Source organism: Onychostoma macrolepis, chromosome 03, assembly GCF_012432095.1.
Source record: "Onychostoma macrolepis isolate SWU-2019 chromosome 03, ASM1243209v1, whole genome shotgun sequence".
Classification (NCBI taxonomy): Eukaryota; Metazoa; Chordata; class Actinopteri; order Cypriniformes; family Cyprinidae; genus Onychostoma; species Onychostoma macrolepis.
In genome coordinates, this window is record NC_081157.1 from 52,695,058 (window position 1) to 52,718,772 (window position 23,715).

Below are 23,715 nucleotides of genomic sequence, written 5' to 3' on the forward strand. Positions count from 1 at the left end.
ACAGACTACATTTACATGTGCACAAATAATGTGATTATTTCCAATAATCAGAGTAAGGACTTAATCACATTATAATGTTTACATGTCAAGAGCAAAGCTCTTCACTACCGTTTACATGCAATTTTCATTATTCGTATTATTTGAGTTGTGGTTATTTTTTACCGCCATTATTCACATAACATTACCTCACAAATAGGTGTGTTACTGGCCGCTACATCCTAACAAACACATGAACTTACAACAGCAGCGTGATAAAAACTACATATAATGTCAAAAACCATCTTTGGAAACAAATATTGGGAGTGTAATGTAATTATTTAGTTTGTCTCTGGTCTCATTAGATTAGATGGAGGGGGCGGGGCTTGTGACTATACTGAGTCCAGCCGCCTGGAGGCGCTCGAGACGCTCTGCTTTACTCTGCAGCGCTCGTGAGGATCACTCGGTGTGCGCATGCGCGAGAGACAGAGTTTACGGTGAGTCCTCTTTCTTATCTATTATTTGCTTTTTGGTGTCGTGCATGGATTATTTTGCGTAATTAAGTTTGAGGGCAGCAGGAATGTGAGGTAAATGTCAGCTTCTCGTATGAATAGCGCTGGAGTGATTTTAACACAGTGTTCAGTGCAGAAAGAGACTTTTACTCCAGAAATGCTCTTCAACCGTTAAAAACGATCATATTGTGTCTAATATTCCTCCGTTCATAAAAGATGACTTGAATACGGAGTTGTTCAGGACAAATAGTTTCACAAATGAAGAAAATTAGACACTTACTGAAGTGAACTACAACATTTTGGTGAATTACACCTGTAGTAAGTCATTATTGTCACTAGGAACCTACTACAAACCTGTGTGTTTAAAATGATTTGTATGTGAGCGGAGCGGTGTGATTTTAAATGGAGCGAGGAGCCAACAATTCATGCCAACAGCCCGTGATATAACTGCATATTTAGCAATAATTCACATGTTAATCATCTTTAGCTAGCTTGATACAGATGGATAACTCAAATCAGAAAGAATGTGAAGGTTATGATGACGGCAATGGACTTGAGCGGGAAGTTATATTATTTGTTTGTTCCTTAGACACTGAATATTTTCAGCTGAAAGCATGATTTAAACAAGTACTACAACATTATTCACACGCAATCGCTCTCTCAGTAATGCATTCAAACAAATATAACCTTACTATGCTACTAAATCTGTATCCGATTTCGAATGAGCAGAAATCTGTAAGAAATGCATCGATCCGTAGGTAAAATAACTGATGATTATATTCATCACAAACAAAATTGACACTGCAAAAAGCAGCAATTATACCTTTTATTGCCGATGTTATTAGCTTGTCATGTGGTAGGAAAAAAGTTTGCACACAAGTGTTCCAATAAACCACTTTGAAACTCCCTTAATTCTCTTGTGGCTCAAACATAGGCTAGTGGAAAAAATAAATACATAAATAAATAAATAAAACTTAATAAAGAGAGAAGAAACGTATTTTGTGTTAAACAGGTCCTTTTTTTAAAAAAGTCGGTGCTTGAAATAAAGCTTTTTCATTGATGATTGCAGTGTTAATAATTTTAATTATAGGCCTATAATTCATTGTATAATAAACCTGTTTTGAAAGACCTTTTTAAAAACATTTTCAATGAGGAGTAAGCTAGCCTAATCTTTATTATCCTCGCAGCGTGTCAGTTATGACTGTCTATGTCTGTTTGAGATCAAAATAGGTCACCTACGTGATTTGCGTAGATCCAATGAGAAAGTGTTTTGATGGTGGTGGTCGTGGGGGGACTTTTTACAGTACCATTAGTACCAATTCATATCTGTACCCGCTTGTAGTCAACCACTTTTAAACGCTCCAGTGTGTTTTTGCATGCACTTTCTGGTTTCAAATGACGGGTTTTTGCAGCATTGAGTATTGTAGCCAATCACAGGCATCTCTGTAGCCAAACACAAGAAATGCAGGGACAAGTGTGTGGCAAAATGTTCAGGATCATCAGGTTCAATCGTTAAGGCCTTTAATTGTCAGGATGCTCACGTAGGGGGCTGCGATAATATCGTAATTGTTGTTTTAACGATGTGTGATTTGACATTATCGAGTATATTGCAAAAACCAAACCAAACACCTACAGAGAGTGCACGCATGCATGACGTGATGAAGTCTAGTAGGTTAGACTAGTGCGCGTGCGCATTTACAGTGCGTTTTCACTGCATGATTCAGTCTATTAAAATGCATAACAAAATTCAAGATATGGTGGCTTTATATAATTTCATATAGTTAATATCACATGAACAGTGCCGTTTTTACCTCCAAAAATCAGCATGATTACAAATGTGATATTGATTTTAACAGTTCAATAAACAAGAAGTTAATATTAAGAGACTTACGACTTAAGCCCCGTTCAGACTACACGATTTTAGCCCGATTTTGCCACGATTTGCTTGACGTAGATTGTCGTGAGAATTCGTAAACGACAATGGGCGTCGGGACGCAAGATTCAATCGTGTCATCTCGTATAGTGTGTCATAGTGCACGACAACCGATGCCATGTCTGCGACGCTTCACGATGTCAACACAGAAAGTCTAGCATGTTTAATTTTTTCTTCGTCCACGACGGGTTCCGCCACATGTGTGACGCTGACCAATAGGAGCACAGAATCTCTTCTGTACACAGCTTTTAAACATGGCAAAACGAAAGAGAGATGACTGTGCTGCTAGGTGGACTTATGAAATGGAAGAAAGCTTTGTGGAGCTATGGCAACAATATGCTTGCCTTTATGATGTTTCATCGAGGGACTACCACGACAGAATAAAAAAAGATAAATACTGGCGATCGATAGCGGAGGCGCTTCAGCAACCTGGTGAGTACTGAAATTGGCATGTAAACTAGCAAATCACTCATTATGTTCTCATTCACAATAGCGACACAGTGTTTCATTGATTTATTTGTGGCGGGGCGGGAGTTTTTATATGAATGTATCTTTGAAGGTAACCGATTGTCTTCAGAAAGTTTCGTTGTCATTTTAATTTTAAGTAGCATTTATGAGCTCAGGGCTGCTTTGTTTACAGCTGTTGCCGGGAACAACAGTTGCTTTGTAATACCTGTCATACCTTTGTCATTATACACATCTATGTCCTGACTTTTCACAAAAACGCACACTCACACACACACACACACACACACATATATATTACAATTACAATTACAGAGACATTTAACATTCGGATGTGCTAGATTTGTAATTTACTTATCTCTTCCCTAGTCGGTGAGGTCCAAACAAAAGCTGCTTCCCTCCGAACACAATATGGGAAACTACTCTGTCCAAAACCAAGTGGCAGCAGCAGCGACAAAGACTTAACTCCCAGACAGAGGTGGATTTTAAAAAACCTCCAATTTCTACAACCTTTTGTTGTACCACGGGTAGGGTTGGGTACCGAACTCGGTACTTTTAAGGGTACGGACCGAATTGCGTCGGTACTACCGAGTATCGATTCACATGAAATCATTCGGTACCAAATTTCGGTACCTGAGAACGCATTTGGGCGCATACGAGAGAGACAGAGAGAGAGAGAGAGACCCTGTGACTTGTCACCCCTGCAACTCTTTAAAACACAACACAGAGGGCAAACCGAAATGTTCTGAAGTGTGCTTACATTTCTAGGGTCATATGGTTTCCGCGAAAACGCGGACAGGATGGCGGAGTCCATTCATATAAACGGAATTTACTCTATAACGCGGAATGCCACGGAATTCGCAAGTTTTGGATGAATAAAAGAATGTCTGTCACTTAATTCAATCGCGATATGAACTAGTGTATGTGAATATTAAAACGCAAAAGACGGTTTAAATATGAATCCTGCATGTTCCGTTAGCCTCGGTATATATGAATGGCGGAGACGCGTTTTGTTTAATAAACAAATACTGAAGCACACGTGAACTCGCGGTGATTTTCGGCCTCTGCACTACATGAACACATGAACTTACAGGCTGTGAGTCACTTCATGAGAATTTTACCGTTTCATTTGAGAAAACTAGCATCATATCATACTGTATACACACAGAAACTTCACGCAACCTGTCAAAATAAAAGTGCGGTTTAACATGTAACAGAAATATATTACTCTTGTATTACTTTTGTACAGTATAATGTACGTCTTTATATATTCCATTTACTGACAAATTTAAATAAAACAATTAAATTATAAAATAATTATTACAACCACATTAACGACTTAATTGTAGAAAAAATACAATTATTATTATAACTTTTTAAAGGTATATTCACATAATTTTTCTACCATGTATTAATTTTAACAGTAAACCTCTGTTTGTTTGCCAAAAAAATAAAAGGGTTTCATTTTGATTTGATTAGAAATAAATAAATGTTTCATGCCTTCATTTGATTATCAGAAAAAAAATAAAACACAAGAATTTCTGGAAGAAAAAAAAGAAAAACAATTGTTGGGTCCAATTGTTCAAAATGTTGAAATTGAGAGTTTTGGACTTATTTTTCACTGAAATAAATGTTTTGTTATTACACAGAGAGTAAAGTACCAAAAAGGTACCGTTGGGTACCGGTACCGAATTTCAGATACCGGTACCGGTACCGTACCGTTCAAATGTGAACGGTACCCAACCCTAACCACGGGTATCTCAGTCTACACTGAATGCAAGTTGGTTGTTACAGTTCTTCCCAACTGTTAAATTTGTGAGCTCCCCATTCTATCTATCTATCTGACAATTTCTATCTATCTGACAATTTCTATCTATCTTATCTATCTGCTTTCAAATTTTAAAACGACTTCGAACTAGTTTTTTTTTTTTTTTATAGTTTTTATCTTAGTTGGATGACTTGGAAAACAGCATCGCTGATGAGGGAGGAGAAGACCTGGAAACAGAGGAGGAATTGTCTGAGTCATCCACCTCCTATCAAGCATTCAGTTCATCAACTCCTCTTACCTCACTTGATTCCTCATCATCTCACCAGCGTCATCAGGTCACAAGCAATAATACTGAAAAAGCACATTACAGGTCCAAACAAAAGTCAAGAGATAAATCAGCAGATGAACTTGAATTGGAAAAAGTGACCATTCTAAAAAATGTGTCTGAAACACTGGTAGATGTCAGCAAGGATGTTGATCAAACATTTGGCAAACAGGTAGTATCTGAGATTAAGCTAATCAAAGACCCACTAACCAAGATGAGGCTGCGTCGTAACATCCTTATGATGTTGTATGATGCACAGGAAAACGAGGCTAGATTAGCAATACAAACACCCTGGCAGGGACACACAAATTATAATCAGCACACCCAAAATGCATCAATTCATGTCCCTCCTGTAACACCTCCAGTGAGCTACTTCAGGGCAGTAGAAGAGGCATATGAACATGAAAGAGAGAGGGTGTAGGTTCAATTCTTAAAGGGATAGTTCCTGTATGAGTTTCTCTCTGCTGTTGAGCACGCAAGATGATATTTTGAAGAATGCTGGTAACTTAACAATTGACTGAAACCATTTACTTCCATGGTAAGGAAAAAAAATACTGTGGAAGTAAATGGTTACAGTCAGCTGTTCTGTTACCAGCATTCTTCAAAATATCATCTTGTGTGCTCAACAGCAGAGAGAAACTCATAAAGGTTTGGAACTACTTCAGGGTGAGTAAATGTTGACTGAATTTTCAGTTTTGGGTAAACTATCGCTTTTATGTTTTTTTTTTGTTTTTTTATGTTATGGTGCTACACTGTTTGTTTTTGGTACTTTTCAGGCTGTTTAAGATGCTGTTTTGTATTATTTGCACATTTTGAAAGAACAGTTATGTTTACGAATTATATTCCCCTTTGTATGAAATTTACCAAAGACTTCTGTAAAGATTCAAGGAAAGAAAGTGTAATTTAACTTATTAAATAAAGGTTTTTACTAAGAAAATGAATCTTGTGCATTTTTTTAAAAACACAAATCATGTTAATTTTGACCATTACACATACTTGACATATTTAATTACATTTTAATTACATGACATTTGCTAAAGAAACAAACAGGAAGTCCACCTGAGTGTACTATTATATGTATTGCAAAATGTTCTAAATTAACACATTTATCAGATGATGTCCATGTTTAAATCATATTTTCCTGCCAGGAAACTGATCCAGCCGGTGACAGCAAGTATGCCTTCAAATTGTCTCGATTTTTTTTGGCAGCGGTTGTGGCATTCTGTACATTGCTGACTGGCACAGAGGGGAGTTCTCTATCTTTTCTCCAAGCTCCGGGTACTACATTATGGTTCTCATCATCTGCGTCTGCAAAGGCTGAAGGCAGGTACACATCTGATGCCTTCTCTCTGAGGAAGTTATGCACACAGAGTGCAGCTAGTGTTAGTGTTGCCACTTTGTCAGGCTCCAGAGCAATGTTGGAAAGGAAAACACGGAGCCTATTGGCCAAAATTCCAAACGCATTTTCAACTGTACGCCTTGCCCTTGACAGCCTGTAGTTAAATATCCGCTGTTCATGGTCCAGATTTCGGAAGGAGAATGGCTTCATCAAGTCGTTTCTGAGAGGGAATGCCTCATCTCCAACAAATGCATAAGGCAAAGTTATGTTACTGCCTGGTAGTGGCTCTGGAGGGGGGACATTCAGCAAACCTCTGTCCATTGCAGCTCGGAGGTCTGACTGGCCAAATATTCCTCCATCTGACAGTCTTCCTTGTATGCCAACATTAGCATAGATGAATTTGTAGTTGGCGTCAGCTACTGCCATGAGCACAACAGAAAATCTTGATTTATAATTATGGTAGGTGCTTCCACAGTTTGCAGGTGGCTGGATGTAGATGTGCTTGCCATCTATGGCACCCAAGCAATTAGGAAACTGCCACTTGTTTTTAAATCCTGCTGCCACCTCTCTCCATGCTGCCTCCGTTGTAGGTGTCTGGGGAAAAATAAAATTAATTAAAACATGACCTCTGCATTCTTACAGAGGTCATGACATTTTTAATAAAATGTATACTTTTCTCTTAAGTCCACTCATAATGCTATTAAAGACTTCAACTGTCATTATTTAGAAACATGTATATTGCATACTCTGGTTTTGACTTTGTGCTTAAAACATTTGTGCGGTTTAACAGATGAGGCTTAAACCTAATCCGAGACTAAAAAGCATGTTTAAGTTGTCTTAACTGGAAACAACTTGCACTTACATGTCTTAAAATATGTCAGTGTCATTGGTTTGTCTCAATATGCATAACAGTAATGTATGCACACTTATAAAAGCTTTTTAAATGCCCTAATTTAATTAAGACCTAGTCCTTGCTTAGTCCTGTCTCTGAAACCAAGCCATGGTTTCGGATATCTCTTTAGTCTTCATCATAGTCTCTGTGGCCACCCTTTGTTGTGAAATGTCAGTCTTCCTGTTGTTTACATCAAATAACTTACCTTCAAATGATCATCCTTTAAGACATCATACAGGGCTTTACAAGTCTCCATTACAATTTCACTGATGGTACTACGGCCGATCCGGTACTGGAAACTCAGAGACCTAAACGTCTCTCCTGTGAAGAGGAGCATGTTATTGTGAATTTCCAGTGTTGGGTTAGTTACTCTACAAAAGTAATTACTAGATACAACTTATATCTTCAGTGTAACTAGATAACTGTACTGATTTACATTACTCGTTACTGTTTACTTTCTTTAAAAGCACTGTTTTGTGTCTATCCTTGTATTGTTGAACTTTGAGGTTGATATTCCCATATCAACCTCAGAGTTCAACAATACAAGGACAGACACAAAACAGTGCTTTTAATTTTAAAATATTCTTGAACTAACCAAAGTATTTAAAGGGAGGTTACAATGAAAGCATACATTTTAACATTAGACATTAAATTGTTTGTTACATCCATTATTATTATATATTGAACTGTTCTACAGTCTATGCAGTATTTAATCAGAAGTAGCTGTAATTAAATTACAGAAAAATTTGAGAAATAGTTCACCCAAAATTAAAAGTTCTGTCATTATTTAGTCACCTTCAGGTTATGTCAAACCTGTATAAATTTATTTGTTGTGCTGAAAACAAAGGAAGATATTTTGAAGAACATTTGTAACCAAACAGGCACTTTTTTTTAAACTGACTTGCCTGTAGCAAGGAATCGTAGCGTTAGAGACAGGCATTCTTGTACTGATGGCTCTTCTAAATTTTGTTTACCTTCTTTGGATGAGTGGTGTAACTTTTTCAAGCAAGTAGCTGAAATCCTCCACATCCATCCTAAGCAGATCACGGAAACCCTTCCTGTCATTGTCCTTCAGTGCAAATAGAAAGAAACAGTTTGGAAAGTCAAACAGTCTGGTTACAATCCAAAGCAATAGTTAACTGTTTTATTGTTCACTTAAAAACAAAAAATGGACATAATGCAGAACTTTAAAAAAAAAATGATACCAAGGAAACGGCACTGCCGTTTTTGTGTGCCCATTTAACTTATTACTGTGACATCGTTTGGTGGAGTAATGTATCTATCAAAGGATTCTGATACACGGGCAACTTTTGAGCAATGTTGCCAGGCAACAATGTTGCTGTCAACGGACAACAATGTCAGACACAGGGCCCACGACCGATCTGACATTGCCCCATGTATCGTCAACTGGAGATAAAAGAAGAAAAAAAAGGCTCTGTGTTTACCCCATGTGACATAAAACAAATTGTACTTGTGAAGTGTAAAATTACATTGGTGATCAATGAAAAACATTGGAGCTGCATACTGCTTAATTTAAGCTTTAGCTCGATTTTTTAACAGTGTTTTTGTCTGGCTAAAAATAAAACTATAAACTATTTTACCTCGAGTTCTCTTTGGAGGATCGACAGCCCATATTGTCCTCTTCGAGCAAGCCAGGAACGTGTCCACTGTCGAGTTTTCTTTCTTTTTTTGCGCTTTTCCGAGGACAACACAGCCAGTACAAAACACGCAACTTCGGTATCCATCGCCGCTGTTGTTAGATGTGAGTCTGTAGCCGCTGCTTCTCGATGACGCACGCATGTAGACGTCACGCAATGATTTTGTCGGGAAGCAACGTGTAGTCTGGCATGTTTGTTACCCACGACACCACAAGATTCTATCCAGTCAAAATCGCATAATCTGACACAGTGACTGTCGTAACCGACAAAAAAATCGTGTAGTCTGAACGGGGCTTTAGACGCCATATTTCCAACAAAAATAATTCCAAACAAAGCCACAGCACTGTTTTGCGTCTCTGAGCAACATGACGGTGTATCGTTTCGTTCCTGAATGAATCAACCGTTTAAATGATTCGGTTCAGTCGCAGTGACTCACTTATTAACAGTGACTTGATGCCACCTACTGGTGATTGTAATTTCACATTTAAAGTATCTTTTTAAAAAAAATTATAATTTCAAATATCAGTATTCAACGTTTTATGTTTGCAGTATTAAAACTTATTATAATATAAATTATATATGCATGTGTAACTGCAGGTTAAATGCATTCATGTCCTGCATTAAACAGGTGTAAGTGCATCTAAATGCCACTTCAGAAATTAAAAATTCAAATTCAAAGATTAATTTTGTTGATACTGATTTCATTTGCTTGATAACAGCCCAAATGTCTTATTCTAATTTACTGATTAAATGTAAGAATTTGACTCAAATGATGATGCACACTTTTCGAAAAAATGGCTTAATTGTGAAAATGACCATAAAAGGTAAAAATCAATTTAAACTTATTGGAAAATATTAATTTCTATCACTGCTGTGAACTGACCACCACACAGACTATGAAGAATATCAAAATCAGCTGTCCACGGTAGTCCTTAAGACTACCAGCACAATAACACAAGGAAAATATCGTCTAATTCTTGTTTTTTTGTATTTTTGTCAATATTGCACACCCCTAGCTGCCAGCCGTTCTGCGCAATTGGCAGAGCTGAATGTAAAATTTAACACGGCATACACCATCCTAACCCTCACCAAAGAGGAGCTCTCTCTGTGTTTAACCAAACTCAGATTAACTTCGGTGGTTTACGAAAGAAATCTGTCAGTGTTTCCTTTAATTTTCTCTCTTCTTCAGCCCTTTGCTGGTAACTGAAAGACTCCTACTTAGCTATATTACTGAAAAACACATTTAGCCTACATTAATAATAGTAATAGTAATAATAATAATAATTTGTACTTTTATTTTAAATAACAAACACTGTGCACATTGAATGCACATATTTATGATTTCTTGTTACAATGTAAACACAAACTGCAAAATGCACATTACTGTAAAAATATAAAAACACTGTAAATGTGCAACAGTGAAATCTATTAAGAAATTGAACAGTTTTCAAAATTCAATACGTTCAAAACAGGCCCATAAAAGCATTTGTCTGCATATAAAAAACATTCTAAGTGTCCATAAAACTTTACTACAGCCTAATCATTTTTGATCACCAGATTTTTCTGCAAAAACAGCAGCTGATCAACATGGTCTGATCTAAGGCAGCTCCTTTGCGCTGTGATTAGATCGCCAGCGGTTGAGAAAACTCTCTCAGCCATAACACTTGTTCCAGGCACACAGAGATACTGCTTCGCTTGTTGTGCTAAAAGAGGATACTCTTCTGCATGCATCTCCCACCAGATTAGTGGGTTTCCGTTGAGTAGGACAGGTTTGACTTCCCTGTACCTTGCCACTTCCTCTTTTACCATTTCAGTCACAGTTTTCATTGATGCTGATGCTGCTTCTTTGTAGACTGGTCCAAGGAGATCCATCAGTGCAGATGTCTTTGGCTTCTTGGGTGATGTGGGAGAATCTAGTGCTGATGCTGTGTGCAATGTTTCCTTCAGGCCAGCATATCTGAAAGAGATTCCACACATTTAAATCACTTTTTGTCATATGCAGCTATACAGCTATATACAAGTCACATAGTATTTATTAGTGTTGTTGATTTCATTGGTATTTTAATCTATGTATGGTTGTAAAAATATTTAATGTATGCAATCTATATTTAGTCTGTAGGGTTTATAGCTGAACACTGCTAAAGAATTTAAAAAGTTCTGTAAACATACCTTGACATTAGGTTGTCATGTATAGTAGACTTAAAGTCCTTGATGATTGTGGAGTCGCTGGGTGAAACCCATCTCCTGTAACAGCCGTGCATGCAGAGGACCAATGACTGATAATGTTGGTGAGCATTCCTCAGACATGGCTAGTGTGGCAGCTTTCATGGAATTCAGAGCCTTCGTTACATCTTCTTCTGCCGTTATGTCACCCTCTGACTAGGGCTGTCACGGTTAAGGAATTTCCCTTGCGGTAATTTTGAGTGGCTCAATAGCGCGGTATGCGGCATTACTGTATATATATATATATATATATATATATATATATATATATATATATATATATATATATTTATCTGTGAGTGTATGTGTTACGATGTAAGGTAGGGATGCACCTATACCACTTTTTCCAGTACTCGCCTGATACCGATACTTTTATTTTTGGTACTTGTCGATACCTTGTACCGATACCGATATTTTCGTTGCATTTGTAAATTTTTTAAATATTGGGTACAGAAACCAAAAGAGTATGTATAATGTTAGTTGGTTAAATTGATTTATCAAATAGATACAGTCAAACCAAAATTTATTCAGACACCTTCAACATTTCTCACATTATCACAGTTTATTCGCTATAGTTTATGGTAGTAAAATATGACAAGAACTCAGAGTTAAACTGTGTCAGAACAAATTCAGCTCGATAATATCAGATAACTTTGATAGAAAGGTATGTGATGGATTACAATCAACCAAAATCATTCAGACGGCTGTTAGTATGACGATATTTACACAACTATCAATACTTTGTCAGGCAACCCTTAGCTTTAATGACAGCCTGTAGTCTCCTGGGCATGCTGTCAACCAGGTTCATGCAAACCTGAACTTCAGTTTTTTTCCCCAGACTTTTTGGTTCCAAATTTGTATCAATTTTATTGGTAGTCCACTGTATGAAGAATTTTTGGATATAATATGTCACAGTTTACTTTATTTTGCTATCCTCACTTACATAAATGAACTATAGTGCCCTGCACCCATTAGTAAAAAATATAAAAAATTATATTTGGTCTCTGAATAATTTTTGGTTTGACTGTATATCCTTCGGTTATTTTCACACTTAATTATGCACATTAAAATGTATTTTACAAGTTGAAACCGAGGAAGTGAAGTAAACAGAAGAGAATGACAACATAACGGTCCACATAACAAAACATAAACCTGACAATAAGACCATTAGTATATTGTTAGCCTATACACATACAGTTAGTTAAGTTCTGATCCTCGAATCTGACTGACAAGATACTTTTTCTGTTGATATTTCACTTGCGTGTTCTAGACGGCTGTCAGTCAGTGCAGTTTCATTGTTACGCCACAAGGTGGCGTCAAGGAACTGTCTTTGAGTGAGTCTTCATTCAACTACATGTTCAAAAGCGCTGATTCATTCAGAGATTTGTAATGAAACACGCTGTTTAAATCATTTTAACTTTGAGCGCCACTTTTAAAAGCTCAGCTGACCAGCAGTCCACTGAAATCCACTGAAATATCGCGGTTGCTGCGGTTGTTGCATTCCTCTGCGGTTATACTCGTCAATAGCGCGGTATTGCGATATTGCGGTTATCGCGACAGCCCTACCTCTGACAAAGTGCAAAGATCTTTCTCACTTCTGCGAACCTCAGGTGGGAGCAGCGCTGCGGATATGGCTGGCTGCCTGACAACGCTCGCCAAAACAGTTGAGCTCTCGGAGTGCAGACCTCTGCATACCGACTCTCTAATCGAGAGGAGGTCTACTATGCTCCACACGCTGGACATCCTGTAAGGAGACTCAACTAGAGCCTACCACTAACAGAGCTCTGTCGAGCGGAGGTCTCTAAAACTCTCTCAGCGAGAGGAGACCTAATGACGCTCGCCGAAACGGTCGGGCTCTAGGAGTGAAGTTCATAGGAGTGAAGGCCTTAGCATAACAACTCTGTAGATCGAGAGGAGGCGTTCTACACTCCACATGGAGCTCTGGCAAGCAGAGTCCTCGAAAAACTCCTAGCAGCGAGAGGAGGCCTAAGACGCTTGCCGTGACCGTTTCAAAGGGAAGAACCCGATATTGGTATGCTTTGCCCCCAAAGGAAACCTCAGGAACTCCCCTGTTTGATTAGCAGAGCCTGCTCAGGGTCCACCGTGTGGGAGAGACCCCGTTGAAAGTGGCGACGAAGCACCAAACTGCTTCTACAGTGCGCAGGACCCATAGAGACAAATTTGGCAGTAGTTTCCATGCTGCCAAGTAATCTACTAAGCGAACCAGTCTCTCGAGATTGGCCTCTGGTGTGCTTAGAGCTGCTAGGCTTGGTGCCCTGAAGCAGAAGACTGGTAGGAGACGGCCGAACCAGCTGCTCTAAAGACCTAAAGGGGCGGCGAGCCACTCAGGTTCCGCTACATTTCCGGATGGAAGAAACTGAGAGAAGCGCTTGCTGGAGACTGCTGCACCCTGGAACACTGGCAGGGTTGGCAGACCGATCTCCTGAGGGCACTGAGGAGAGACGGGCAGCGTATAATGCGATGTACACTGCTCTTCCCCAGAGGGGCCGGCCCTCAGAAGTCCTGGGCCATAGACAGCAGGATGTTTTAGCCGAAGACTATCCAGCGAGAATGACAGTCCGCAGATCCGCCTTCTGCTAGAAGTCTTCGGCCCGAGAGCGCCACCCTGACTCCAATATTGGAAGGTACGAGAAATGACGCTCCCTAAATGAGGAGCTGGAACACGGTTGGGGCTGCTCCGCCCCACAACCCCTGCTGACCACCTCAACATCCTCGGAGGAAGAGAGGTAAAATATTGTACTCTCACTCGAGAAATTTCCCAAGAGGCTCCTATAAACACATATGTGTATAAATATATCTCTAACTTCTCCCAGTTAGATGAAATACATCATTTAATTCCTCAGAAATTAAATGCAGCCAAACAACCAGACAAGTAAACACAGTCTGATATGAAAAGATTCATCTAATGAACCAAGAATGACCGTAATGCACGCGTCGCCTAGACAACGTGTGCTGCAACAGCGAGCTCTCACTCAAAAGGCTTCCAGCCCCGAGTGAGAGCGCTAGATCTGGGGAAAGCAGGTGGAGATAGGGTGAACCTGTCCGCCAGATCCATTTGCGATCCCCACAATCTCAGTCGCCACCGTGCCTCAGCAGCAGCGGGACCAGAACTGCGAGATCATAAGGCGGGGAGAAGCACAATCAGCCCCTTTTCTTTCTAGAGCTGATGGCACGAACTCCGAGTTGTGCAGGAATGCTGCTATAACGATATTTTCATTCGTAATATGCTTGTGCAAACTGCTTTACAAAGCTCATCGACAGCTCAAACATGCAATTTAGTCTAGGACTAGTCTTAAGCCTTGTCTGTGAAACCGGGGGTTACTGTAATAAACGTCTCGGTTACATAGGTAACCCTCGTTCCCTGAAGGAGGGAACGGAGACGTACGTCGGACTGACCGACGAATAGGAATCTCGCTAGAGAGGCCAATCTACTTCGAGTGTAACTAAAACGAGCCAATGCATATTGGCATGCAATCATATGCAGCTGCTGCTCACCTCGCAGCGCGGGTATATAATGAGCAGCAGGTGCGTTGCATCTTTAGGTTTTCGCTGAGGAGCCGAACAGGTAAGGCGGCAGCATCAGCGGGGTCCAGCGACTGTGGCGATGGGACGTACGTCTCCGTTCCCTCCTTCAGGGAACGAGGGTTACCTATGTCAGTACGTCGGACTGTACGTACGTCGGACTGACCGACGAATAGGAATCCCTACCAAAGCGCCACAGGAGCTGCCCCCTTCCAGCGCTCTGTAGCCAGCCTCCTGTACCCCCTTGCCTAAGGACGGTGGGACAGGGCCAACACAGAGAGTGTCGATCACTGCTGTTCCCAAAACCCATACAGTGAGACTTTTGGATAACACTGGGAAAGCGTACCCTTTCACTAGAAAGGAACGCTGCGGAAGCCACATCCTTCCCCGAAGGAGTTATGTGGAGAAGTACATATGGACTAACCCCGTAGGGCTGTACTACATATGGAAGTACTGGGGTGACTCCAAACCTGACGAGAGGTGGGTTCTCCCAGAGGGAAAGACACGGGTTTGTTTAGAAGCAACCCGTGGAAAACCCCATATGGGATCCCCGTAGGGTCACACATATGGACCCTAGCCTAAATCCGGTTCTCAGGGATACAGCGGAGTAAAGGCCTGGCGCCGGACGCTCCGCCACGTCTGGCTGCCGAAGGGTGATCGGAGGACTCAACAGGGTCTGCCTTGTAGGGACTCTCTGGAGCAATAAGCGTATGTAACGCAGCAAGCCGACACTAAGCCAGGACCTCTCCGTGCCTCTGACCTGAGGTGAGAACACGGGAGGAGACCGGCTCGACACGAAGGCTATAAAACCTAGTGAACGTGTTAGGTGTTGCCCAGCCCGCAGCTCTACAAATATCTGTCAGCGAGGCGCCATGAGCCAGCGCCCAGGAGGATGCCACGCCTCTCGTGGAGTGGGCATGCAACCTGAGCGGGCAGGGCACGCCTTGTGCTTGGTAAGCCATGGCGATGGCATCCACTATCCAGTGGGCCATCCTCTGCTTGGACAACCTGATCTCACAGAATTCCGTGTAATGTTCACGGACTTAATTAACCTCCGAATCTGTGGTGGCATCACGGAATCGCCGAAAATTCCGTGATGGGCTCACAGAAGGCATCAGCCGTGGTCCATGCACGGATTCACTGGTTCAACATAAAAAGAGTGACTCCGATGCAGTTATACTTTCACTGGAGTACCTGACCCCACCCCTACCCTAAACCTACCCAGTTCTGAACAATAATGATGATAAATGTCCCAGTATCGCGTCGGCATATTGATGCTAAGGGTTTCCGTGCGTGGAGCACGGCTGATGCCTGTCACTGACTTACATTGGTTTCACTTCTGTGAGCCCATCACGGAATTTTTTTCTGTGAGCCCATCACGGAATTTTCGGCGATTCCGTGATGCCACCACAGATTCGGAGGTTAATTAAGTCCGTGAACATTACACGGAATTCTGTGAGATCACGTTGGCTTGGAGACAGCCTTTCCCTTCTGCTGGCCTCTGTAACAGACAAAGAGCTGGTCTGAGGTCCTGAGGCTTCGAGTTCTGTCTATGTACAGTCGCAAGGCACGAACTGGACAGAGCAAAGCCAGGGCTGGGTCTGCCTCCTCCGGGGGCAGTGCTTGCAGGCTCACTACCTGATCCCTGAAGGGAGTGGTAGGAACCTTGGGCACATAGCCAGGCTGGGGTCTCAGTACCACGTGGTCGTCACCCGGCCCGAACTCTAGGCACGATTCGAGCATGCTTCTGTACAGCCGAGAACTGCTGGGCGAAGTTCTCGACCGCGTCGCCGAAGAGGCCGGTCTGGGACACGGGGGAATTAAGGAACCTGACTTTGTCGGTATCCCTCGTGTCGGCCAGACACAGCCAGAGATGGTGTTCCTGGACCACCAAAGTGGACATCGCACGACCCACTGACCGCGCCGTAACCTTCGTCGCCCGAAGTGCGAGGTCCGTCGCGGCACGAAGTTCCTGAAGAACTTGTGGATCATGACCACCCTCGTGCAGGTCCTTCAGTGCCTTGGCCTGATGGACCTGCAACAACGCCATAGCATGTAAGGCGGAAGCGGCTTCCCCACAGGCCTGGTAAGCCCTGCCTGTAAGGTCCGACGAGTGCTTATAGGCCCGGGAAGGGAGAGACGGCTCCCCCCGCCAGGTGGAGTTAGGGCACAGTTGCATAGCAACGGCCCGCTCCACAGAGGGGATGCACGTGTAACCCTTAGCCACCCCGCCATCAAGGGTGGTGAGGGAGGAGGGCCCACCGGCACGGTTTCGGGCAGTAAAAGGTGCCTTCCACGTACCAGTGAGCTCTTCATGCACCTCCGGGAAGAAAGGAACCGAGGTGGGTGGCTGAGAACCAGCTCGTGCCACCCCGAGAAACCAATCGTCCAGCCTTGAGGGCTCGGGACACGGTGGAGGATTCCACACGAGCCCGACCCTGTTGGCGGCCCGGGAAAGCATAGCCATCATTTCCGGATCTGTATCGGGCACAGCTACCGTACCCGAAGGAGGCAACTGCGCCGACGCGTCATCTCCAGAAAGGTCTGACTCACCCCCCGATGCAGCTATCGACATCTGGTCATCGGGAGGAGCGCCGAAGGAAACGGATGGTACACACCTTTGAGATGGCCCACCGTGCTCCCCCGGCAGCTCTACTGGCTGCGGAGTGCAGGAGGAGAGAGGGTTCCTAGGAGGTTGGTTCCCCGGAGGAAGCGCACTCACTGTAATCCTCAGGTCACCAGTGCCACTGCTCGCAGCAACCCTCTGAGGAGGATTGGAACGAGGCAGCGGCACTGGGACTCCGCCCCTTTGCAGGAACTGGAGTCTCGACCGCAACTCCGAGATGGTCATCCTCCCACAATGAGTACATGACTCATCCACAAACGCTGCCTCAGCGTGCGCTAAGCCCAGGCACACGATGCAACGCTCGTGACCATCCCTCGGCGCCAGGTAACGACCGCACCCAGAAACACACAAGTAGAATGTCATCTTTAAAAAGACGCAAGCTCTACTTGTGTAAGTTCTTTTAGGGACTTTACTCTTTTTATCAGTGCTGAAGCACGCAGGGGAACGGCCGCGGCAACACGGACAGGGATTTGTGCAGCCTGTCGTGTGCTCTCTCTCTCTCTCTCCTTACCAGCCGTAAACACGGCTTTTACGCGCTGTTTAAGCGCCCCGTTTACCAGCCGTGAGAACGGCCTTTTCAGCTCCTTTGCTCAGAAAAAAAAGGCAAAAAAAAGAGAAGAAAAGGAAAAAATGGAGAGGATTCGACCCCGCTGCTGTGCTGTACGCCCGCACTTCCACAACCAAAGGGATCGTCCTGCAGAGACTCGTCTTTCTATACTTCCAGCAGAGAACAACCGTTCGGCTCCGAAGCGAAAAGCTAAAGATGCAACGCACCTGCTGCTCATTATATACCTGCGCTGCGAGGTGAGCAGCAGCTGCATATGATTGCATGCCAATATGCATTGGCTCGTTTTAGTTACACTCGAAGTAGATTGGCCTCTCTAGCGAGATTCCTATTCGTCGGTCAGTCCGACGTACGTCGAACGTACTGAATGGGACTGAATGGGAACCATGGTTAACTTTGGTAAGAGAAAAATATGATTCATGATAATGTAATAACATGTACAGTATTAGGATTTTTCTTTAAATATATTTCATGATGTAATTATTATTGTACTAATTTTGACATTTAGGCAATTTAAAAGTATAGTTTTGCTAAATCTATATTATGTAAGTCATTACAAGATAGAACAACAACACATGGTCATAATGTGCAGTGTTGGGGAGTAACTAGTTGCATGTAACGGAATCACGTCATTTAATTACAAAATAAAAGTAACTGTAATCAGTTACAGTTACTGAGAAAAAATGTGTGATTAAATTACAGTTAACTTCTTAAGGTAAACTTAAGATCATCTAAGTGTACTCAACTGTGCTATTTTGGAACGCCATGAATATGAACTTAATGCACTTTTAACATACTATCTTTGTATTTAAAAAATGTATTTAGTCACCACTTTTAGTACACTTGAGTGTTCTAGTGTATGAAAGATGGTTCAAGTGTCCTACAAGTGGTAACTAAATAGTGACGGCTGGTCTTAAATTCTTTAGACACTGCACACTAAACGACTTTGAACACACTGCCTGAGCCCAAATGACATTCATAATCGGCCTGGCAGTAGGCTTAGTGTGTTCCCGGCTTTACAGAATGAACCAGTTCGTGCGTGGAACTGAAAAGTCTTACGTTTCTTGCAGACTGATGGACGGGCTATCTCCCTCGTCAATGCGAGGTTTTTAAAAGTCTTTTTTTACAGAATTATGCATTGCTGCTGTTTTTCTAGCATTTTCTAACACACAGCTGCAAATTACAGTCCAGCTGAATGGGTGAACACGCACAAATTTACATGCGTGACATGCCTGAAACAACCTGGATAACAATTGGCTAACACTCCTGTCAATCAAACTCATCAAGAATTATGCAAAAACACATTTTATTTATTTTATTTATTTGAGATGTTATAATACTTCTCTAATTGTGTTAAGATAGTTTAAATGATAATTATTTAACAAATATTATATTTGTATAATAAACTGGGGGGCCTTTCATCAGAGTGGGCGGGCCTGTGCCCGTCAGGCCCGTCCGCTGCCTACGCCCCTGGACCTGAAGGATTTTTCTGAAGAACAGCAGACAGTTTAACTGTTCAGGACAAACAAGGGACTCATGAAAAACTATCACTAAACAAACAAAAAACAGCATTAAGAATCAAGGGGATGTAAACTTTTGAACAGGGTCATTTTTATAAATTCAACTATTATTTTATCTTGTGGACTATATGTAAACATCTTTTATGTGAAATACCTTATTCAGATCAGTACTAAATAAAAAAAAAATAACATTAATTTTGTATGATCCCTCTGATTTTGCTAAAATAATTAACATTTTGCAGATTCTGAAAGGGGGATGTAAACTTTTGACCTCAACTGTACATTAACATTAATTTGGGACAAATACAATGTAATTTAATGGAAGACTATGCGAGTGCCATGGTAGTTTGCTTTTTCCACCAACGAGGGTAGAGGAGAGGTCCAAGGTTTAAGAGTCACGGTTCACTACTGTAATATAATATAGTAATGTAATGATTCACGAAGAGACAACACTTGATGGCTCTTTGATTTATTGTTTATTTTGGCAAATCTGCTTCTTCCATACAGACATTCATGTTTAGTGGAAGCTCCTCCCACAACAATCTCATCATCAGTGAAGCTCCTCCCACAACAATCTCATCATCAGTGAAGCTACTCCCACAACAATCATACATTCAGCAATTCAGCAATAAATGCTGGAATATTCCCATCAGTTTACAAGTGAAGACGAGCATCAGAGCATCAGGAAGAGCTGAAATCTGCAGAGACTGAGTTTATTAAAGAGGACAGAGAGAAGATGAGAGATCCAGAACCCTGCAGAATCAAACACACTGAAGATACTGAACAACAAACAGGTTGGTGTTTATTTTTCATTCTTAATTAATAATGCTGACGGTTATAAAGCTTCAGGCAGTTTTATATGTTGGTTTGTTGTAACAGGAAAAATCTCTAGAGCTGTTGAATGGCTCTTGGTGCCTCTGCCCCAGTATTTTAGTAGTTATGCTGATTGGATTAGGACTGGTGAAATGGGGCAGGTTGCTATATCTGAATACTTCATTTGAATGCTTTAAGGTCATCACCCAGGTGCATTGTCTCCATTTCTATGCACTGTCCCCTAAATGTATATAATCTACAATGTAACACTGCATTATCAATATAACACTAATATCAAGTCTGGTCCATTACCCAAAACTGTATTAACAGTCTTTTATCAACCAAGAAGTTGACTGAGCAAAGCCAGAGAAGAGCAGAAGCAGGAGACGAAGTGATGATGATAAAAAGGAGCAAAGTTTATTGAATAATCTTAGTTGTGTGTGTTTCAATGCTCAGACTTCATCTGACCAGCACAAATCCAACAAGTAGTGTTTTACCAAACACAACAACATCCCATAATAAACCTTGAGTTTCCATAAACATTCCCTCTTATCTCTTATTTACAGAATAGTTAATGAAACCGCACAATCATCAGATTAAACAATGAAAATACATAAGCAAGAAAATAATAAATAAAAACATAATCAATGACATGATAAATTTACTGTTTTTACTTTTATTTCAGAGTTGATTGAAGACAACGAGGAGAAAGAAGAATTGAGTGAATCTGAGGAGATAAATCATGCCAAAAGTGGAGAAAAACCCAAACAGAAAGATTTAAAGAAAAGAAGAGCCAAGAAATCTTTCACCTGCACTCAGTGTGGAAAGAGTTTCACAAACAAATGTGTTCATACTGGAGAGAAACCATTCACATGTGATCAGTGCGGGAAGAGTTTCTCATACTCATCAACCCTTAAGAAACACATGAACATCCACACTGGAGTGAAACTGCACACATGTGATCAATGTGACAAAACATTTTTGAGAGCTTCAGTCCTGAAGCAGCACCTCAGAGTTCATACAAAGGAGAAGCCACATTCATGTCATTTGTGTGGAAAGAGTTTTTCACATCTACAAAATTTGAAAGTGCATCTGAAAATACATACTGCTGTGAGAGAGTACATGTGCTTTGAGTGTGACAAGACTTTTACTTCAGGTAAACATTTGAAACTGCACCAGAGGATTCACACTGGAGAGAAACCTTACAAGTGTTCACACTGTGACAAGAGATTCAGTCAGTCAGGAGACCTGAAAACACATGAGATGATCCACACTGGAGAGAAACTGTACACATGTAATCAATGCGGGAATAGTTTCAGACGAAAAGGATACCTTACGCACCACATGAGAGTTCATACTGGAGAGAAACCGTTCACTTGTGATCAGTGCGGGAAGAGTTTCTCACAATCATCAAACCTTAAGGATCACATGAACATCCACACTAGAGAGAAACTGCACACATGTGATCAATGTGACAAAACATTTTTGTGGGCTTCAGACCTGAAGAAACACCTGAGAGTTCATACAAAGGAGAAGCCACATTCATGTCATTTGTGTGGAAATAGTTTTTCACTCCTACAACATTTGAAAGTGCATCAGAAAATACATACAGGTGTGAGAGAGTACATGTGCTTTGAGTGTGAGAAGACTTTTACTAAAGGGAGCCATTTAAAACAGCACCAGAGGATTCACACTGGAGAGAAACCGTACAAGTGTTCACACTGTGACAAGAGATTCAGACTGTCAGCACATGTGAAAATACATGAGAGGATTCACACTGGAGAGAAACCTTACAAATGTTCACACTGCGAAAAGAGATTCAGTGATTCATCAAGTCTGAAAACACATGAGAGGATTCACACTGGAGAGAAACCGTATCACTGCACTGTATGTGGGAAGCGGTTCAACCAATTATCTAATCTACACACACATACACAAAGATATCACAGTAAGTAGATCAAGTTCAGATCCAGCACTTTCAGGTCTGATGCTGCTTCCTCATCAAATGTGACACAATAATGCATCAAGCAGTGAAATATCATCTGGATAAATCTGTCATTACAAGCAACATGACAAAGAAACATTATCTGAAGTTTTCACAGTGAATAAAGATCATCATCTTCAAAACCAGCAGATTCAACTGAGATTCAGATCAACTCAAAGATGGAGTTCCTCCCCCAAAGAACAATGTCAAAAAGTTTTATTCCTGTATATAATTTTGCTTCATGTTTTATATTATATCATTGTGCTTTCTTATGGGTTTCATATTATGTTCAATATGTTTAATAAGCAGGATTGTAAGAATAGTCATTAAAAATGTACAGATACCCATCCATACTTGTAAGTCAGAAGGAGAGAGATCCAGCTCATTAGTTTGCACTTTTACTTAGCTTGATTTTGTATTTGCTGATTAAATGTAATTATTGATTAAATGTTACCTTTGTTCATTAATACATAGTCTTTTTATATTTTATCAACAACTTTTGTTGTCTGCTGATTGTATTTGAATCAGGAAAAAGTAATTTTATAATTTGAGTTTTAATATCTAAAGGCTAATCTTCTTTTTCGTTTTATTTTACAATCATTACCATTAGGGAATAGACACGAAAAATAATGGTAATGATTGTAAAATAAAATGAAAAAGAAGATTGTTCTCGTGAGTGTGGATCATTAATTCTTCTACAAAGTAACTCAACAGATTGACGCACCAAAACAAAAGAATCAAGTAGCGGAGGAGCGTGGTGCAAACGACGCTGTTGAACTGAATATCTAAAGGCTTAAATATCTTTGAATAATCATAATATTCCTATAATCATAATGCATCAAAAATTGCATTTGTTGTTGTTTTTTTCTGTCATTTATAAGCCTGAGGTATGAAATGAGTTAAATTCAACAAGAAAAAGAGGAAAACAAGGAACATTTAAGCCAGTTTTGCTTGTGGATGAAAAAATTTGCAATTTCATACATATACACGCACACACACACGTGTGTGTATATATGTATATATATATATATATATATATATATATATATATATATATATATTATTATTATTTTTAAGGATTAAACTGTGGGTCATATTAGTAGAGTAAAAAAGATAAAAAAAAAAAACCTACAGTCAAAAATATCCTTTAAAACTCATCTTTGATCATCAAAATGACATATTTAACTCTAGATCAGTCCTTGGGGTCTATCTGAGCCCAATGGTTTTTCATTGGAATATTCCAATGGTTAAAAGTGTACCCTTCATCTCAGGGGTATGAGACTCATAAACACACACAAATTTGGTTGTTCTAAAGGTGTGTAAAAAAAAAAAAATTGACCGTTTGAGTGCATTTTTATAGAAATTGGCATATAAAATCAACAAATTTGGCATAAATCTGAACATTTCCACTCATAAATGAAGGACTGGTACTAGAGCACAAATGCAACATGTTACAAGCATCACTCACACACACACACACACACACACACACACAGGTGTGACATAGGTGTCCAGGGCATTTTTTAGATTTTGGCAAATAAAATGCACAGAACATAAATGCGTTACAATGTGA

The 23,715-nt window shown here is 40.7% G+C and overlaps 1 protein-coding gene across 10 annotated transcripts; it reads left to right on the plus strand.

Annotated features, from left to right (window-relative positions):
• The first annotated feature begins 409 nt into the window (after window positions 1–409).
• LOC131536516 (zinc finger protein 235-like) lies at window positions 410–22,789 on the plus strand. Of its 10 annotated transcripts, none has more exons than XM_058769493.1 (5): window positions 457–473; window positions 3,256–3,364; window positions 4,825–4,989; window positions 19,853–20,139; window positions 20,844–22,789. In XM_058769493.1, exons 4-5 carry the CDS (start codon window positions 20,082–20,084, stop codon window positions 22,112–22,114), a joined length of 1,329 nt encoding a protein of 442 aa, XP_058625476.1. In that variant the 5' UTR covers window positions 457–473; window positions 3,256–3,364; window positions 4,825–4,989; window positions 19,853–20,081; the 3' UTR covers window positions 22,115–22,789. The 10 variants fall into 10 exon arrangements, with proteins under 10 accessions (XP_058625477.1, XP_058625479.1, XP_058625482.1 ...); XM_058769492.1 differs by lacking the exon at window positions 457–473 and adding an exon at window positions 570–2,853; XM_058769497.1 differs by lacking the exon at window positions 457–473 and adding an exon at window positions 570–2,853 and having other exon boundaries at window positions 4,837–4,989.
• Window positions 22,790–23,715: the final 926 nt, after the last annotated feature.